General features: G+C 37.1%; 1 protein-coding gene across 1 annotated transcript in view; it reads right to left on the reverse strand.

The window, feature by feature from the left end:
- TRDN (triadin) overlaps positions 1–18,036 on the reverse strand; it is a 223,354-nt gene that overhangs the window by 44,001 nt on the left and 161,317 nt on the right. The window contains 5 exon segments of the mRNA XM_064707176.1: positions 9,601–9,651; positions 10,204–10,254; positions 12,064–12,114; positions 17,122–17,172; positions 17,685–17,735. Of these exon segments, the coding sequence (XP_064563246.1) occupies positions 9,601–9,651; positions 10,204–10,254; positions 12,064–12,114; positions 17,122–17,172; positions 17,685–17,735 (255 nt within the window).

Genomic DNA, 18,036 nt, shown 5'->3' on the forward strand with positions numbered 1-18,036 from the left:
CTTATACTTTAAAATTTAAACCAAATTTTAAAAACCTGGAATTAGTTCCTCACTGGAAGCTGTGATGTGTGCCCAATATTTATATTCTGGAGACAAAATAAAAGTTCCCTAAAACTCAGCCCAGTATTCCAATAAGACCTTGCATACATCTACAATGAATGCTGTGAAACCATAACAAAATTTTACTAAAAGGGTTGAGGTGGCTAAAATGAGTTACCTGCATTTACAGATAACTGCTGTAACTCTGATGGAGGTGAGCCAAGCTTATCCTTAAATCTCTTCAAAATCCATGCACTACCCATTTCCCAGCCCACATTTATAGGACCAAAACTTCTAAAAATGTAGTTACAGATGTAGCTTTATTTTGAAATGTATGTTAGAAGTGGCCTTAGTAAGCCTCTGCCTTAGGCTAGCATTTGCATTCAAAAGAAGAGAGAGGAATTAAGGTTCAGAGCCTGTACTTTCCCAGAAAAGGGTGTTCAGCACCTGGCTGCTGATATGAATGGGTCTGATATGGCATTGGACCTGGAAATGAAACAAGCATAAGTGTAATTCTGCAATTATTGGATAATGTGCCCTGGTATAGGACAGAAATCAAGGATCATGAGGTCAGAATAGAGAAGACACTCCCTAGTAGTTTCAAATGTTTGCATTTTGTGTGCTGGTCTCCGTCTCTTCAGTGTTCCTAAAATGAGAAATCATTTTACTGCAAACTGTTTGTACATTTAGATATAAAGGGTCAAGAAGGAGCTGGCTAAACCTTGAATTACTGAAATTCTATTTATCAATGGCCTGTGACAAAAATATTCTGATTTCAAAAATTTTTCATGTTTTCTACTACCTACCCTCCTTTAGAGAATTAGATAAATTTTAAGCATCTCAAGAATGTGCTCAAAGAAAAGGTTTCGTGACTAGAATCGGTGAAAATCTGGCATAAGGTATCCAGGATCTGGTCCTCTTTGCAATCACTTCCCTTTTTTAGGTAATGGGTGTATCAGAGCTGTGCTGTGCACATTTCACAAACTGTGGTTACAGCAGAGTGAGCAGTTTTTACCCCCAGAGACTGCTACAGGAGCCTCAATGGCTTTTGAAAGGCATACTGATATTGCCACTTGTGGTGTTTTGAAGTGACTCCCAAATCAACAGAAACCCCAAATACTGAGACTCTGGGAAGGGCTTATAGGTGAATGTGCAGTGCACCTCTGGGCTCCTGCTGCCTTCTGTGCTGCCATCCCATGGGATGTGGCTCAGTGTCCTTCTGCTCCCCAGGCAGAGCAGGGCCCCTCCACGCCTGCCGCTGCACTTAGGGCTGGCCAGCTTCTGTTAGCATGCTATTATAGCCTGTTGGCACATCTGCTGGAATTGTCACCTTGGCCACAGTCTTTCTGATGGGATGTGCTGTAAATACTCAACAAATCTCATGAGGCAGAAGAGGCCTCATTCTGGCCACTGTAGCCAGTAGCATTGCTCTGGTCAAATCCTGCTACTCAAATGTAAAATGATAAGGAATAAATGAAAAGGGGCAGAACACTGTCCTTTACATTGCTCTTTCAGAAGCTGGACAATGTGTCTGAGTCTGAAAAGCGGCAAAAAGATGGATAGTTTACCCAAGGAACTTGGTTTTCAGGCGATAAAAGGCCAGAGTACCTGCTGCATAGTGCATGGTAGCTAGGGAGGGAAAGGCATGAAACAGAGTGATGAACTAGACAATGTGATGCTCCAATGTAAGAGATTCCCTTGGCTGTGTGCTTTTTACCCTGATTATTTGGAGAAAGAACTAATTCTTGAGTCAACTTGTTTTTCTCTCTGTACTGAAGAGACCTGTCTTGTAGTTCTTGAATTACGACGCACAGAGCTCTACACAAAGAGGGCTCTATTAACAGCCTTAAATTACAGTCTGTCTTTTCTAAGCCTATCCAAATCCAATAATATTTTTTCAGTTAATATAGATAGTATACAAAGCAAAACACATTTATTAAGAATATACACACCACGTTATGGAATTACAAATCTAGATTGACAACTATTCCAGAAACCAGAAATGAGCATTGTCATATTTTAGGTTTTGTGGATGGGTTAAAAAAATCATTACAAGCCATGGAGGACCCTGTTCAATTTTGGACTTTTTTCTTAGCTGTTGAGCAAACACAAACCTTTTCAAAATCGTGACATCTTGAAAGCAGCAAAAAACTTCAAAACACTGGTTCCTACTCAAAACCAGTTTTTCTGTGTAGCTTTATGACCCAGAAATAGCCCAAAACAGTCTAAATACTGTCATAAAAGTGTCGTCTTCTACGAATTTTCCCTTTGTTTTCTTATAAGAAGCAATTGGTTTCCATCCTGAAACAGGAAGTTTATTTCTAAATGTATAATAATTAATTATGAAAATTACATTTCCATACAGATATCCAGTTCCTCTGTGTCATTTCTAAAGAGCCCTTGACTTGGATTTGTGATTTTCAGTCTTATCATGATCATACTAATTAATCTCAGAGGAAATCTTGAATCTTTCCTATTTTACCTTGTATGAGACTTTTGTTGTTTTTCCTAGCCTACTCCAGTGCCACGCTATCATGTCAGGGTTTTGCACACAACACTCTAGACGAGATGCAGCTTTGATTTATGCAATAGCTTTAGAACATTATATGCCTTTATCTTAATGCATTTGCATATGGAAGAAACTTTTTCAGTGACTTGTCTGCAGCAATACTTTGGTACTTTCCTGGATTTACATGGTGAATTTAAGATAAACATTTCTTTAATATTTTCCCTCTACTTCATATTTCATTATATTTATGGACACTAAATTTTCTTTAACATCGTGCTGTCTGTTTACCTCGTAAATTCAATGTATCACAGCCCCTTCTTATCCTGAATTCTTTAACTGATTTTGTCATCTGAAAATTTCATTACATTTCTATTTCTATCTTATCCCATTAATTAAGGAATATAACATGAGTCCAGACATGAAATCATAAGCAATTCTTCTGTTAACAAGATGCAAGATGAAAATTAATCAATTGCTCCCTGATTCCTAGGCAGATATTTATTTTCTTTAACACTGTAGGTCTTATGCAGCAGCTCCTTGGCTTCTGCAGTAATTCTTATAATGAGACTTTATAAAGGTCTATTTAAAACATTAAATAAATGTTGTGTTTATTACTTTATTAATTTATTGGAAAAAGTTATTATTAAGACATGGTTTCCATTTCTAGATACAACACAGGCTGGAACACAGTGTTTTTCCAGATATTTGGCTTTGTTCTTAATTTAATTATGGATTCACCAAATTTCTGACAGATTTTTAATTTCTGAATAACTCTGCAGTAATTTAATATCTTTGCCCTCACATAAAGGGCAAATACATTTGAAAGCAATTGACATTTTGACTAAGTTCTAGTACTTATTTTGCTTATAAACATGTAAGCTGTGGTGAAACAAGATCAAATGCAAACTCATCCCATGTGTCAGGTACTCTGTGATAACTGTTCATATGTGTGCTGTTATGCTGAAGTGAAAGCCACCTCATGTAGACAGCTACAGCAAAGCATCTGGCATTCACTGAGTTGATACTGTCTTTGCCCATCTCACCATAAATTGTCCATCTGTTCATAGCTGGAGAAGAAGATACTGGTTTACAATATTTAAGAACCATATACAGTGATATTTCTCTCTCAGACATTCCTAGAAGGTATTTTCTCTCCCTCTTTCAGTCTTTTTGAATTCAGAATTTCTCTTATTCATGTCAAGTGAAATCTTACTCATGTTAAGAAACTGCAGTTAAAAGAAACAGTATAGTGAGTACCAGAGACGAGAATTTAGCCTTTAAATTGGCTGAAGCATCTGTTATTTAGAATGATTCTCATTCAGTAGCAGGAAAAACCTTTCCTGCCCTTTTCCTCCTTTGGTCCAGATTTTAATGAACAGTTTCGGAGAAATAACCTCTCATTCAGTTATATTAATGCATTTTATCACTAATGGGCAAGAATTATGTTACATTTGAACTCCCTCATAACCTGCCTATCCCTTTTGCCTTAATTTGTAAGACATAGATGCTGACCTAATAAGAAAAAAATTATTCCCTAGATAACCCCTAAAAAGTTTACAGTGTTTTCCCCCTTATTACCAGCAATGCCTTAATGAGAATACAGAAGGATATTGTATAGAAGGAAAGTGTGCAAACTCAGTATAATTATTAGATTATTAACCCCATGTGCTGGATCTGGCTATGATAGGGTTAAGTTTTGCAGTAGTCAGAAGGGAGCAGAGCCAGGACCCAGAGGTAGTTCCATACCATGTCACATCATTTTCTGGAGATGGATTCCAGGTTGGGTAGGTGGTGGACAGAGAGGTCAGTTGTTAGTGTTTCCACAGGCAATATCATCACGTGAATCACTTGCTTTTCTTCTTGTACACTCTGCCATTAATATTGCTGCTGTTACTGGTCATTGTCTTGTTTCATTGCTGTTTCCAGACACCCTCATGAGGCACCTTTTGGGCCTCCAATTTTCCTCCCCAGCCTGCCAGAGTGGAGGAGTGAGGGGAAAATGACTGACCAGTGCATGGTTTGGAGTATTTCAGTGGGAACACTAAATTGAGGAATAGCATTCCTAAATCCCCACAGTCCTCTCTCTGTAAAGTCACTTGGTAAACGAGGCAAGGGTATGGTAATATTCCTGAGCAAGTTCCCTTTGACTGTGGTAGGAGCCTGGTCCAGTGCATTTGGGGCCATAAATCCAGAGGAATTGTGACACACTTGAGAACTTGTTTGAACCTCATGAAGTTCAACAAGGCCAAGCGCAAGATCCTGCGCATGGACTGGGGCAATCCCAAGCACAAATATAGACTGGGCAGAGAATGGATCAAGAAAGCCCAAAGGAGAACTATTTGGGGTTGTTGGTGGACAAGAAGTTCAACATGACCCAGCAATGTGCATTCAGAGCCCAGAAATCTAACCATGTTCTGGGCTGCACCAAAAGCAGTTGGGCCAGCAGGGCGAGGGAGGAGATTCTGTCCTACTCTGGTGAGATCCCAGTTGCAGTACTACATTTAGCTCTGGGGACCACAACTTGAGAAGGAAATGAAGAATTCCAGTGAATCTAAAGGAGGCCATGAATATGATCAGAAGGCCGGAGCACCTGTGCTATATAGACAAGCTGAGAGGGTTGAGTTTGTTTGGCCTGAAGAAGAGAATTTTTTGGGGACACCCTTCAATAGCTGAAATAGCACACAAGAAAGACGGAGAAGCACTCTTCATGAGAATATATAGTGACTGAACAAGGGGAAAGGGCTTCTAACTGAAAGGGAGTAAATTTAGATTAGATATTAGGAAGAATATTTTACTGTGAGGGTGATGGAACAAGTAGAAGATCTGGAATAAATTGCTCAAAGAAATAGTAGATGACCTACCCCTGGAAGTGTTCAAAGTCAGGTTTGATAGGGCTTTAAGAAGCTTGGTCTTGTTTGGTGTGTCCCTGTCCATGCCAGGGTGAGTAAAATGAGATGATCCCTCCTAATTTAAACTATTCTATAAGTCTATGAGAAAAATGGCAATAGAACAGAATAAGCCTGATTCTGTCAGGCTTATGCTTGAGAAGAAGATTATCCCAGTCAGAGAGAATCCTTGTTTCTGATTTGAAATAATAGGTGAAAAAATAATATTATGCATCAAGAATTTTGATTTATTGCATAAACATGCAAAAATAAAAAAAAATTAGACTAATTTCTGGCTCCTCACTTCAAGGAGGACACTGAAGTTCTGGAGTGCTGGAGTGTGTCCAGAGAAGGGCAATGAAGTTGCTGAAGGATCTGCAGCACAAGACTTATGAGGGGCAGGTAAGGGAACTGGGGTGTTTAGCCTGGAGAAAAGGAGGCTCAGGAGAGACCTTATTGCTCCCTACAACTGCCTGGAAGGAGGCTGTAGGCAGGGGAGGGTCGATCTCTTCTCCCAGGCAACCAGTGCCACAAAAAGAAGACACAGCCTGAAACTGCATGAGGAGAGATTCAGGTTGGAGATCAGGAGGAATTCTTCACAGGAAGGGTTACTAAGTGCTGAATGGACTTCCCAGGGTGTTGGAGTCACCATTGCTGGAGGTATTCAAAAAACAACTGGAAATGGCACTTAGTGCCATGGTCTAGTTGACAGTGAAGTGTTCTGTCTAAGGTTGCATTCAATAATCCTGACTCCTTTTCAAGCATAAATGAGTCTGTGAGTCTGTTATTTTGTGATTCAGAGGACTTTTCAGGATGCTATTATGGAGTTCTGGTTTTACCAGCATTTAGCAGTCCCTAGCTCCAGGAAATATCTGAAGTATCTGTAGATATACTTTCATTTACATACCAAAAGTATGTTTCTACATATCTATGCAGGTAAATATTATTCAGCTTGAATATTTTCTTTAAGGAAAAGTAATAAAAAGATCAAGTATCAAGCCACGAGGACAACTTCATACTTTGTAGTTTGCCACAAAACATACCTTACCTTTATGTAACCTAATTTTTGGAATTAAAATTTTAACTCCCTTTTCTAATTTGGTGTTCATTCATATCACGCTACTTCTGTTCTTTTTTTTCTTATTTTCTAGTGTCTATTGAAGAATATTTACAGAGAAGTTCTGACATAAAATGGGAATTTTATACCCGCCATTATGACTCAGTCTTGGTTAAAAATGTGTCATTATGTTAGTCTGACTTTTAAAGCTATGGCATTTTCTTGAAGTATTTCTTACCCACAGTGTGAAGCAATGATGTTCTGTAATGGATGGGTAATTTGAACAGGCTGATATTGAGATTTTTGTATACCAAATGTATCTACCTTACATTTCAGTTCTCTATTAGTTCTCTCATAGTAGTTCTCTATTTTATATTATAATTCTACATTGAACTTCTGTGAATTTGGTTTTCACATTTCAGCAATGTACTTATCATAACAAAGGGGCCACTTCTGTTACTGTAATTTACACGGGATTTGACATATTTCTGTAAAGTAGCAAGTGCTAATCCAAACACTGTTATTTCTCAAGGCATTTTTGGTTGGCTAGTTTAACCTGAGATGTCCTCTGAGGAAGCACCCCATGAACTCTCAGTTGGCTAAAAAATACAGCACTCATAAAGGTGACCTCCTGCTCACACTTGGTTACAGGGCAATGGCCAAAAAATTTCTGGAATACTTTTCTCCAGAGAGGCTTTTCTCAAACTGTCTGCCTGATGTATGTGACATGTCACTTATCATTGTTAAGAAAGGGAGGGTTGTTGATGCGCAGCATCCCACATGAATGCTTAAAGCCACTTTATGCATTGGGGTTGCACTCTTCTGACAAAATGTCAATGTCTTGTCATGCATATTCAGTGTCACTGAGTTAGTTGCATTTGCTGTTGGAAATGTACTTGTTTGAATCCCAGAAACTAAGAAATAGCATATGTGTCACATGAAGCAGAGAAGACAGAAACAACTTTTAAAAACCTGCAGCCACTGAGCTGAACTGCCTCCAAAGGAAGATTGTATAAGATTTACTGTGTCATGAACTTTGAAGACTAGCAAATTACTGAATCCTATTGTTGACATATAGTGGTGTCATTATATAAGAGCATGCAACCTGAGATGTTCCCACTCAAGCTCAACTTTCCTACTCAACTTTTCTGTTTCAGTCCTGCTTCTGGGCCCTGAAGGATCTATAGTCCTGCTCACTTGGCAGACCTAAGATACACAAGACTTAGTAGGCAGTTGGCCCAATTTTGTGTCTGACAGAATCTAATCCAAGTATTTTAAGTTCTTATAGAGTCAGCTAGAGTCAAAGAAAAATGATGTCTCAGGTGAGAGATATCATTTTTTCTCAGCAAGCTGTGCAAGACATGAAGTACATCCATAGATGACATACCAGGCTGTATGCAATGTAGTGGGAATAACTGTAGTGAGTAGTGCTCATCTCGCTTGGGAAACTGGTAAAGGCTGTGTAAACCCAGGGCTACCACACTCCACTAGAGTTGATACACTACTTTGACTACTACAAGGAGTTTCAAACTATTTAAGCCCTAGTTCATTTTTATAGAAATATAAAATGGTTTGGGTTGGAAGGAACCCTAAAGATAACCTCCCATGGCAGCAGGGACAGCTTCGACTAGGCCACATAAATCAGTGTCCCATCTGACCTGGCCTTGAACACCTGCACAACTTCTCTAGGCAACCTGTTCACCAACCTCACAGTAAAAATTTCTCCCCATATCTAATCTAAATCTACTTTCCTTCTGTTTGAAGCCATCTCCCCTTGTCCTGTCACTACATGTTCTTGTAAATAGTCTCATTCCATCTACCTTGAAGACTCCTGTCTGATACTGGAAGGCCACAATTAGGTCACACCAAAGCCTTCTCTGCTCCAACCTGAAGAAACCAAATTTGCTCAACTTTTCCTCATAGGAGAAGTGTTCTATCCCTCTAATTATCTTGGTGGCTTCCTCTGGATTTCAACAGGTCCATGCTCTTTCTGTGCTGGGGACCCAAGAGCTGCATGCAGCACTACACCAGCGGGAAAGAATTACCTCCTGTGACCTGCTGGCCACACTGCTTTTGATGCAGCCCAGAAAACAATTGCCTCTCTTGTCTCCAAGAGCATATTCGTGGCTCATGTCCTGCCTCTTCTTCACCAGGACCCCCAAGTCCTTATTGACAGGGCTACTCTCAATAGCACTTTTTTCTGGTTGCAATTAAGCCTTTACTTTAAATCAGAACTATACAACTGTGCAAAGTAATAGCTGATGTCTGCTAGTCTGCTATACCCTAGGTGAAATAGCTGCACTTAAAAACTTGTGAATGTTGTCTCTCATAACTTTGTCAGAGAAAATATTACCTCAATACTTCTAGCATTCCTTAGGGAAGCTCTAAAGATAGGAAGCAGTATTATTCAATTATCTGAAACAGTTTTCAAAACTGACTGGAAGATTTTAAAATAGACTATTACGTTTCCATGACTCAAATGACTGTTATTAGCTAACAAGTTTTTACATATTTTTATCCCTATTATCCATTATTTACACAGTTAACTTAAACAACTATTTTATAATGAAAAAGTGGTTTAGTCCATATGCAAAAAGGATAAAAGTAAACTAAGTTTTGTTTGAATGTATTTGATATGAATAAATAAACCTAAACATAGTTGGTTAATTATAATTACAGTGCCTAAATATGCCTAGTATTTGAGATGTACTATAAATTGTTATTGATTTTTATTTGATAGTTAGTGCTGATATTTCAATATAAGAAAAGAGAGAAAAGTGCAATCAAATAATATGTAGAAGAAGTAAAATGCAATCTGAAATGACTAATTTAAAAAGAAAGAATAAGACAAAAATCAAGAAAAAATAAACTAATTCCTTTTGACTTTAGAGACTATAAAATACCACAGCTACAACTTTGTATAGCCTCATATGCACCTGTCACTTGTTCAATCAGGTAAAAAAAATGTTCAGCAGCAAAGGATGCCATTCAATGACATTCAGGAATAACTAACCAAAAAAACAGGGACTTAATTTGTGACACCTTGAACAACAGATTTATTTTCTCAACTGAAACTTAGGTTAAGTTTCAATTCAACTTGGGATTGTTACCTTTTTCCTTAGGATTATTTGAAGCCTTAATTTCTTTTCGTTTTGAAGAGTCTGAAAGAGAAATCAAACACAAAAATGAAAGAAGAAAATCAGCAACATAAATATACACTGTGCTCCTTGGTACTGTAACAAATGTTCATAACACCAGATCAGCCAAGAGATGTGTTAAGAATTAGAATTTCCACTTAATTCAATAAAAGGCACAAACTAAAGTTGAAAGCAAACCAAAAATAAGTCCCATTAAATTTGCTGGCAAAGTTTCTGCGGGTTGAACCATACACTCATTCCTGTGCAGCCTATCATTTCAGCATTCAGCAGCAGCTCTGTTATAATTCACTCAGAACACACTAGCACTCCCACTGCAGTGTTGGCTGTGCAGGTCAGACAGCAGTTAAAGAACACCACAATAAGAAGTGTTATGACTTTATTATTTCTGAATCATAGCAGACACTGCTCCTTTCAATATATCAGATCTTTTAAATGAAAAGAATCTAAGCTTGGTCCCTTTTTGCCAACAGCCTGTAATTCAAAATATATCAAAACTGCACTGAGATACCAGCAGAAGACTTGTTATTTGCCAGCCACATAATTATAAGACATTACCTTTTTCCTTTAAGGCTGTTGGAGGCTTCACATCTTTTCTTTTTCCAGTCTCTAGAAAGAAACATTTAACATTTATCACAAGTCAGGTTAGGGAAATAAGATGACACTTGAATAGATAGCAAGTCAAAAAATGTGGTATGTGGAGAGCAAAAGAGAAGTGATAATTAAATAGATTTAACAGCATGGAAATAAAGAACAGGACAAAAAAAACAAGGTCATCCATTCATCTTTCTAGTCTTGGATATGCAAAATAATAAGCCTTCAAAATGTCATTAGGTTCTCTGAATTTTAAGGAAACTCTGGAGCCCTCTCTCAAGCAGACAATGAAGAATTACTTTAAAAGAAGAAAGAAATTCTACAGAGCAGTTGGCATCAATGATTTTTTCTTTTGCTGAACCCAAATAAAAACTAAACCACATTGATATGATTGAAATATTAGGAATACTTCTCTTGAAAGCCAGAGGCTGCTGACAAAGGTAAGTGGGAGATTTTTTATTCAGGAGTGACAAAAGGACCAGCTACTCATTCAGGACGCCAATACTCTTTTAATATTGAAGAGGCCATATGGGTATTGCCTGTGAACAGAATTTCACTTCCTATGCATATATAGCCTTTTAAAATGACAGGCATACTGGCTATAAAAGAAGAGCAGTTCTCATCCTTCAAATGTACATTAACATATTTTATGTCAAAATGAATAGTCCAGGGACTTAATTGTATCTTTAATTTTTTTTTCTTCAGTATATGACAAAGTGTTAAAGGAGATGAAAAAAAAAATCAAACCTGAAATTCTAGTTCTCCCTTTCTTGTAACTGACAAGGCAGAACTCAGGGACAAAAAAAAAACAAACCAAGCAACCAACCAAATCCCCCAAAAGCCCCCCAAAAATTCAGTAGTTAGGTAATCACAAATAAAGGACAACTATGATCTTCTTTTGGTGTCCAGGTGAGACACAGGGTCTGATAGCAGTGGCATAAAGGAGAATTCTCAGCCACAAGGGATGTCCTGGCTTCATTTCCCACAATTTTAAAAAGGAACAATACATTCCTTGCAGAAGTGTGTCATTTTGTTCTATATCTATTCAGCAGTCATAGTCTGGACTGCATCCAGTATCTCCAGTTTCCAAAAAAAATGGGACTTTGTAACATTTTAGACTTCAGATGTGCTGCTCCAGCTCAGGAACCAGGCACAGTATGGACAGCCTTTGCTGTTTAATTTAAATTTTTCAGCTGTTTCAGTACTCTACAGAAAGAGAGTGTTCCATACACATCACATTGCAACAAATAAGGTGTGCTCCGAATAGATGCTATCAAGCAACCCATGACCCCTGTGTGAACAGTTAGCAGTGGTCTTGCAACTGAAAGGATTAGACACAGAGATGTATGTGCCCACATTGCCAACAAATTAAGAAAAGAAATTTGTCCTATCAGTCACCCTCAAACATCTGGATGCATCAGTAGCCTCAGCCAGTTTAATTCTCAGACACCCACATTCCTGAGCTGTAGCCACATGGACCAGATTTAGTCTAGTTCCCTTCAGTAATGTTCCCACTGTGGGATTTAAACAACTAATTTTTGACAGTCCAACATCCAAAAATGGTATAAAACCAAATTTTAGTATTTTCCCCAAGACATAAATTCAAATATTCACATTTAAAAGAAGACCAGATGATTTCTAGGGATCCTACTGGGATCTGTACAGCATAAATATTATTAAAAACAATATCATGTTTAAAATAATCTAAACAGGAACAAGGATGGGTTTGGTTTTCCACACTTCTATATACCTACTCAAGAGCTCTTTCTAGACTGACTAACTGTTGTGATATTCAGGTCTGGATTTCTTAACTTCTTCACTTACCTTTTTCTCTTATGCTCTCTGGATTTTTGAGATTTTTTACCTTCAGGGAATCTGTAGGAAGATAATTATGTTTCTGAGACTTAGAAGGCAGGGGTACCCTTCTACATTTAAAAGACGAGTCAAGAAATATTTAGAAACTAAGACCAAAATTGTGAACATAAATAGATGCAAGCTTGATCTCTATATACTCTCAAGAGACTGTCTCATATTTTTAAGGTGCAATAAAGTTAGTAGCAAAAGCAAGAACAGAAATTGTTTTTGGTGACTGTTTGTAGAGACCACATAGAAGAGAGAAATTCAAAAGACAAGGAAAATGAGCAAGCAGTGACGCAGGATTAGGAATTCTTTGGGTCTTATGCCAAACTTAATGAAGACAGTTTCTGCTTTCTTCCTCTGAAGAATATATCTTTACCTCAGTCCTTCAGGGAATATGCATTCACGATCAGCAAGCACAGGAAAAGCATACACTATGTTGTGTAAACAACTAATGTTTAAATATTCTTTTTTTCAAGCAACAGTTGCTTGACATCCTAAGTGTATTTATCAAGGAAATTAGGAGAAAATAGTTTTTTCCAAAGTGAAGAAATAATTTGATAGGCTTTTGAGTGTGTGCTATTTGAGTGAGAGAATATCACAGCCTGCAGAATGCTAAATAGACCCAACTGCATTCCATCTGACAGGATATAGCACCTAAGCATATAGAAAAAACCTATGCCATTTATTCCAAATGAAAGTAAACTAAATCTTCAGCAAAACAGAAAAAGCTAAAAGAAGATTCTTTAAAAAATAATTTTATCTCTGAACATCCTCCTGGCTACCATGGTACCAGGAAGGGATCCCACTTATCCATCTGGATTTAAGTGTGAGTTGTAACAGAAAAAAACAGCTTTGGCTTCTCCACCAGCTTCAGCCCCCACTTCCAGGGTGGCTAAAGCTGGTAGAGAAACCACATTGCACAGGGATAGGTTATGAAATTAGGAGCCTGATCTTCGCAGCAGCAGGTGGATTCTTCTTCAGGGGACTGAGAGAAAACTTCCAGTGTGAAGCCTGAAACCCTTTGAAGTAGCCTCTATATTAAATATATGAAAAGGCTTGAGGGAACAGCTGCCTCATTCTGGGCACACTGGTGATCTCAGTGATCAGCAGCCACCCTTGCAGCCACAGCACAAATCTTTGGCCTTGTGGGTTTTGTGCCACATACCCATGGTGGTTTTGTTGCCATCCATGTAGTAGATCTCCCTCAGATTTCCTATAATATGTAGCTCCTAAAGAAGGTTCAGCACTTTTGAGCCTTACAATTTTTGGATGCAACTCTCAGTGCAGGACACGTTACACGCTGCACCAAGTTCCCCACCCTTTGAGCAAAGGATATTGAGATCACCAGTTCTGCTTTTCTTCCAGGGAGCAGGTTTTCATTTTCAGAAGTTTAAACATGTACTTACTGAGGACTTATCAAACTTCTGCTCTGAAATGACCACTTTATTGCTGATCCCAGCAGGGGAAAAACATAAAGCTGGCCTAAAGTCAGCTTTCACCATAATGATTTCCTCCCACATTCTACTCCGGGGGTGAAGCTGGGTCAGGTTAGGAAGATGGTATAGAATGATGAAGCAGCAGCAGTGTGTGATATCCTCAGGATAAAGATATAGTTCTCATGCAAATGACAATGACAGATAAATAAATAGAAATAGACAGAAATGTGAACTGCTACTGTTCATGATATAACTCCATTTTTAAGGGGAAAAAAATATTACAAGTTAAGAAAAAAAATGCCACAGGCAAGATATTATTTCATGCTACATTTGCTTTAAAGGAAGTGTAAGTATTGCATAGCAAGTACAAATCAGCTCATTTGTTTCTTTAATGACAGTATACTATAACATATATGGCAAGAAAGAAATACACACTATTGAATTATTTCCCCTATCAATCTGTGTGAGAAAATAAATAGATTTATTATCCACACATAGCTGACATAAGAAAATATTCAAAGATATCCCAAAACATGTCAAAAGTAAGGAAGAAGAAAAAAGAGCGTTTGTTTGGAAAATAAATCACAGAACACAGGGTGAGAAGGAATTTACGTTACATATACAGGATAGATGCTGTCAATAACTCAGCACAATGCAAATATCTTAGAAAAAAACAATGAAGAGTTGTATATTAAATATTACAAACTTTTAGTGCCACTGTTACACCCTCTAAATGAATGAACTTCTACTCTGGTTATCTGGGTAACATACCTACCAAAAACCACCTGGCAAATTATAACTCAGAGTTTTATTGGCCTCAAGTTATTTGAATATGCTTATGTCAACAGAAAATCAGTTTCTATATTTGTGAGTATAAATAGGCTTCTTTACTCTTTACTGCAGGGAAGAGCTGAAAAGCTAGTTATAAATTCAGACAGAGTCCTGAGATGTCCTGTATCACTAAGAAGTGGAAAATGTACTATTCCACGGTCCTCTTTAACTACTCTCAATAAAATTAGGCTCCAGGACTGAAGACATTTTATTCACCTCATAAAATAGATAAAGTAACTTTGTAGGGTTATGATCTATAAAGTATCCCAGCAACAACTCCAAATTCAGGGATTTAATTTTCCTCTTTCTGCTTTAAATAAAACCACTATGCTTCAGTTTATGAAATGTAGCCTGCTTTAGGATAAGCTTTTTGGTCTGGACATCATCTATGTTCATTCAAACTGAGCCCATCCTTCAAAGGGAATGAGGTGTGATGATAGCTCCTTTATTGCATAAGGTGCCAGACACATTAATCACCAGAGTATTTAACACTTCACCGAGAAGTGTTCCTTTATTTTGTTTACATGAATAGTAACAAACTTCCAAGATACATAAATAGGAAGTATATGCAGTCTTAAAAATCTTTCATTTCCTGTGTCCTTTGATACATTTGTATTTTCCAGAGAGATCCACTTTAAGAAAAAAATTGCAAAACACCAAGTCCCAAAGGGTAAAAAAAAGTCCCCAGTGACCTGGTCAATAACATTTACAGAGGCCCACTCATGAGGCTTGAAGACGTGTTGCAGAGGGGAAGGAATGGCACGCAAATAGGCTTTGATTAATTTATGAACCACAGTTTGGGCAGATATGATGACTGAAATAGGGAACAAATAATGTGAAATATATGTTTATGCAGTAGAGTGATCTGTAATGCAATAAGGAAATACACAACTAAGAAAGGCACCAAGGTTTCTAGAAGTTTCTCCCCACAGCTTTATAAGTTGCCCTTATAGTTTTGATGCTGATATATTTTCAACTGAGCTCTACAGCTCACTAATCAGCATCCTTGTTTTTAGGCACAGGCACAGAATTTTGCCAGTTTGATGCCTATTATGGGAAACAGTGATGGCTGCATCAGCAAGAGCTCTCAGGATCTGAAGGACAGGCTCAGCTGGACTGGATATCAGTGCTTCTGCAGGGGGTCAGGAGCCTGTGATGTCTTTGCAGATACATTCAACAGCAAGTTTTCAGCTGTATTGACATTTAAAAGAAATTCCTACCTGCTCTTTTCTGAAGGCTGGGCGGAGAAAATCTTGCCTCCTTTGTCACGTTAGAAGGACCTGTAATGACTAATTACTAATAACTTAGTAATTGAAGTTGCTGGTAAGTTAAACAGGAGCATAGGAGACAAAAAAGCAGTGATGTGGCCACTCTCAACAAAGGACACACTATGGAAATTTTTTCAGTGCTGGCAAACCACTATCCATTTGCTTTAAAGAAACTCTTATCAAAGAGAAAAAAGTTTTGGGTCTTCTCTTTTTTTTCCTCCTCTCCCTGCCTCCCTGTAATTCTGTGAAGGGAGCAGCAGGCTGAATATACATGCTCCATGTAGGGATAGAGGGGGAAGAGTTGTCACTCAAGTGCTTCTTTTACTTTTCCATCACAACACCATCAGGCAGACACAAATTATAGGCAGTCTTTGGGGAGGGCCATAGGACTCCATAGAGTTTGGATATACAGTTCTGGTGCAGAAAACTAAGCTTGTTTAAATGGGACATCCGTACATCAGGAGTAGAACACACACAAATTAACAATATATGCACCAAGAGAATTTGCAGATTGCCATAATTTAATTCAAATTTTTGAACAAAGAATTAACTGAATGAACATAGCTTCTAGGATTTTTAAAATATATCTAGCAATAAATTATTCCTCCTTTGCTGTATATGTTTTTGTCATCTTTTTGCTTGAATTGATCTCCTTCAGTTCCTTCTTTGAAATCACATGTAATGACTATAACTTGAAATAGCTATAGATTAAAGTCTATATATTGCAGACCATATCTATCTATATATAGTTATAGGCTTATAATAGTTATAGACTATAGCTTAAAATAAATATTAACTTGACTAAAAATATGGTAAATCTTTTTATTCTGAAGATGTCAAATAAGACTTATCCATAACTGCCTCCAAATAAAGTTACTTCTAGAAAGAAGGGAAGAAATAAAATGTGTAAAAACCACCCAATAAAACAGTTGATGAAAGGGAATTTAACTGCATTAACCATCTACTCTGATCAAATTGCAAAAAAAAAAAAAAAAGATAAGGAATACAAGAAAGATTCAGACCAGCTCTCATGTTGCAGATGGTTGACTGGAAGAAGCTCTGGGGTTTTAGCTGTAACTTTTACAGAGTATAGAAGGCATGTTTCCCACTCATGTGCTCATAAACCTTACTTTCTTCTTACTTAGTTCACACATTTGTGATTCAGTTCAGAATTTCTTAACTGGCCCCTATTAAAGACTTAGCATTGTTCAGACCTTCTTTACAAGGTACTTAACTATTACACAGAGTTATTAATGATATTTATTTAATTAATTTTGAGAACTCTGAATTTTAAGTGTTTTGATATATCCTATTTATATTCCCCCACCTTTTTAATGCTGTAATACTGTAGAATATTTTAACTAGTTAAATTATGATTGGTTAAAATTTATAATGAGAAAAACTTCTAATGATTGTTTAAAAAATTAGCATCTTCATTCTACTTCGTGTGGTCTTAGCATAGCCTATATTTTATTATGTATTCTTACCTTTTTCTCTTAAAGATGTAGGATTCTTCCCTTCCTTTACTTTAGCAAGATCTGTAAAAAAAAAATTATTAATTTTCAAGCTAGAGTGTTAAATGGTTAACATCAAATGCCACTAGGATAATGATTGATTGAATAATCAGTGGTTTCTAAATGATACCAACTGAACAAGATACCAGTTAAATGTGTAGCACAAAATTAATTTTGATCAGTTTTAGCATGCTCACAAAGTGAAGCCAAAATGTTCTTAAATTTGAAGAAAGAACAAAGATCACTCAAAACTTATTTCACTTTGCAGCTCTTAATAACTGTTATCAAGTGTTCCTAAATTCTAGGTTTAACCTACTAAATTTTTTTCATAACTAGTGTAAACAGTGCACTCTTTGCACTTCTAATTCAGGTAATGCCAATTAAGTTTCATAGTAAATTTACTGAAATAGTATAATGGTTACAAAGTCCTTATTAAACCATACTTTAAAAACCAAAATGGCAATGCATTCCAAAAGTTTTGTTTTTTTGGATGCACATAGATCTTAGTTATATACAAATTCGTCTTGCCATGTTACCTTTATTTTTCGTGGCAGCTGGAGATTTCAATTCTTTATCTTTCCCAGGATCTGTAAAAGAATTAGTCACACCAATAAAGTGACAGTCAGAAACCACAACTGAGTGAGCAATGAGATTTAACCAGAGGAGAGAATGAAGCATATAGATTGTGCAAGAGACTAAAACTATATATTAGAAGATATGGTAATAATTGTGTTATTGGAAGATTTGTAAAAAATTCACCAGGTATCATCCAGAAGGTTCAGTCCACAAAGTGTGTTTTATTGATCAACTATTATAGATTTAATAATAAAATTTGCAAACTTCAGCTTAGTATGAGACAAGGACAGTTTTTCAGTGCTCTTTACCAGA

This window comes from Zonotrichia leucophrys, chromosome 3, assembly GCF_028769735.1.
Source record: "Zonotrichia leucophrys gambelii isolate GWCS_2022_RI chromosome 3, RI_Zleu_2.0, whole genome shotgun sequence".
NCBI lineage: Eukaryota > Metazoa > Chordata > Aves > Passeriformes > Passerellidae > Zonotrichia > Zonotrichia leucophrys.